The sequence below is a fragment of the Selaginella moellendorffii genome, unplaced genomic scaffold (genome assembly GCF_000143415.4).
Source record: "Selaginella moellendorffii unplaced genomic scaffold, v1.0 SELMOscaffold_90, whole genome shotgun sequence".
Taxonomy (NCBI): domain Eukaryota; kingdom Viridiplantae; phylum Streptophyta; class Lycopodiopsida; order Selaginellales; family Selaginellaceae; genus Selaginella; species Selaginella moellendorffii.
Genome location: NW_003314351.1, coordinates 673,454 through 675,844, shown reverse-complemented (window position 1 = coordinate 675,844; position 2,391 = coordinate 673,454). Strand labels below are relative to the sequence as shown.

Here is a 2,391-nt window from a genome sequence, read left to right as displayed (position 1 = left end):
ACCCTGGGACTGTAGGCACCAGGCCCGGGTCCAGAAATTTCAACCTGTCTTCGTCCTCGACCAGCAATGCTGAAAGCAGGCTCTTTGTGTTGAAGATAAGCCAGGGCTGCGTCTGCTGCATACTGTCCAGGTCCAGGCGTCTCAATAACCTCTCGTGGTGGTCGCTTTCGTGCCATGCTGAAGGATGGACCTGTTAAAGTGCTTGCTGCTGGATAAGCTCCCGGTCCAGGACTGTCATCCTCCAACCTTCGTCCATATTTCCCAGCAAAAGAAATAGCCGACGATTTTGGACGCTCTCCAGCATTATAGGCGCCCGGTCCAGGCGTTTCGGCACTTGTAGACATTGGCGACTCTCTTTTCGCCAGAATTGTAAAAGACGGACCGCTTTCTGAAGCTCCAGCACCGTAAGCACCCGGTCCAGGTAGAACTTCTTTTGGGTAGGAAGACCTTCGTCCCTGCATTGAGTAAGCAGGATCTCGAGGATGAATGATCTCACAGTCGGCTCTGTATGCTCCAGGTCCAGGCATAAGTGCTTTTTCGTCTTTCTCGTGAGAAGAAGGATGGCGACCAGGAATTGTAAATGCAGGTCCAAAACGCTTATTTCCATGCTCGACAGTGTATGCTCCTGGTCCGGGATTATCTTCGTCATTGTGGGGAGGAGGAGGCTTGCAGGAGATCGAATACGCTGGAGATGCTGGAGTGACTGGCTTGACGTCTGGATAGTATGCACCAGGGCCTGGATTCTTGTTGTCTTTGTTCTTCCTTCCCATTTTTTGTCTTTTACTTGTGGTTTTGTGATAGGCAGAGGCGCGTTTTGAGTTTTAACGGCTGGCTGAACACATAACAGAATATCTCATTTTAAGAAATTGTCTGGCGCCTATCATGAAGCATAAGAGTGTGGGAAGAGACTAAGTTGCCTATGCTTCTTTCATGTGAATTTGAAACGTGTTAGTGTTATGCTAGAATAAGTAGTATTTGTAGCTTGTGTGTGGCGAACTAGAGAGGTTGATGTGTGTTTGGTGCCCTTTATCCTAATTGGAAGTGCTCTAGTGCATCAGCCCACTTTTGATCAGTGGTGACATGAAGTTTTCTTAAATGGATTGTGTTTAGGTATAATGTTTGCATATCAACCAGCGGCAACATTTTGTGCGCCAGTTCTGGTCCAAAGGTTATTGCTGCTGCTCTAAAGCTAAAATTTCAAATGAAAGAAGCAATGCTAAGTTGTCTCCATAGTATTATGGGCCTTGGACAATTTTACAGTGTGTGGGGGATCTTGCATACACTTTGGACTTGCCAGCTAGTTCGAAGATTCATCCAATGTTCCATGTGACCAAGCTTAAAGCGTGTTTGCACTCTAGTGATATCATGGATCAATCCATCATCCAGGTCCTAGAGATTGATGCAGAAAAGGCTGGTCTGGCCAATATTCTTGCTCAAAGATTAGTGAAAACACACCGAAAGATAACTAGGGAGTTGTTAGTTTAGTGGAATGGTTATTCCATGGATGAAGTTACATGGAAAACTAAGAATGACGTGAAGAGAGTGTTTCCGAGTTTTGGTTGACTTGGATGACATTCCTAAGGAAGGGGAGAATTGAGTTCTATAGCCGTATTGCTATATGATTTGAGCTGTTTGTTCTATTCACATTCTCTTGTTTCCATGACCGTATTGTTATGTGAGAAAGCCGTATTACTTTCTTTCTTTTGTGGCTGTTTGTCGCAATGTTGGTGTTGCTGTTTGCACATTTTTTCTCCATGGCTGTATTGCCTTGGACCCCCTTCATGTGAGGCTCATTTAGCTTCTCGAGGTTACCTTATGTGGCTGGGTCATGAGGGAGGGGAGAATGACACGAACCATAGGAATATTCTAAGAATATTCCATGGTCCATATTCCATTCCAATATTTAAGGCCATAACGCTTTGGGAGGTTGGCCTAGGGTTCACTCTCCTGTTCATTTCAGTGGGTAGATCAAGGCACCACTTTGCAAGGAGGGTAATGCACACTAATGTGTGAAATATGTTGTTATAACAGTTGGATTCCAGCAATTGTATGTACTAGAATGTTTTAGGTATATATCTGCCATACAAAAAAATTCCAATCTAGGAGGGTATCTCTCCCTTGCAGCATTTATGCTGACAAGACACTTGGAATTGGCCTATACACACATGCTACAGAACACTTTTTTCAGGGCATGAGTGGCAAACCCTAATAAATTTATCCTAGAAAATTGTCTTTTACCTTTTAAACTGGTAATATTTCTTTTTATATATGTGTTGTGAAATATATGCGACCAAATTAATAACAATAATCATATTGGGATAAAAGGATGTAACACATCCTTTTATTAAAAAGATGGTACTACTAACCTAGAGTGATATTCAATATGAGACT

General features: G+C 43.2%; 1 protein-coding gene across 1 annotated transcript in view; it reads right to left on the bottom strand.

The window, feature by feature from the left end:
• The window catches only part of LOC112341798 (outer dense fiber protein 3-like), a 1,218-nt gene extending 448 nt beyond the window's left edge, over nucleotides 1-770 (bottom strand). The window contains exon 1 of the mRNA XM_024662519.1: nucleotides 20-770. Coding sequence (XP_024518287.1) covers nucleotides 20-770 — 751 coding nt within the window. The remainder of the gene's footprint in view (nucleotides 1-19) is intronic.
• Between the last annotated feature and the right edge of the window lie 1,621 nt (nucleotides 771-2,391).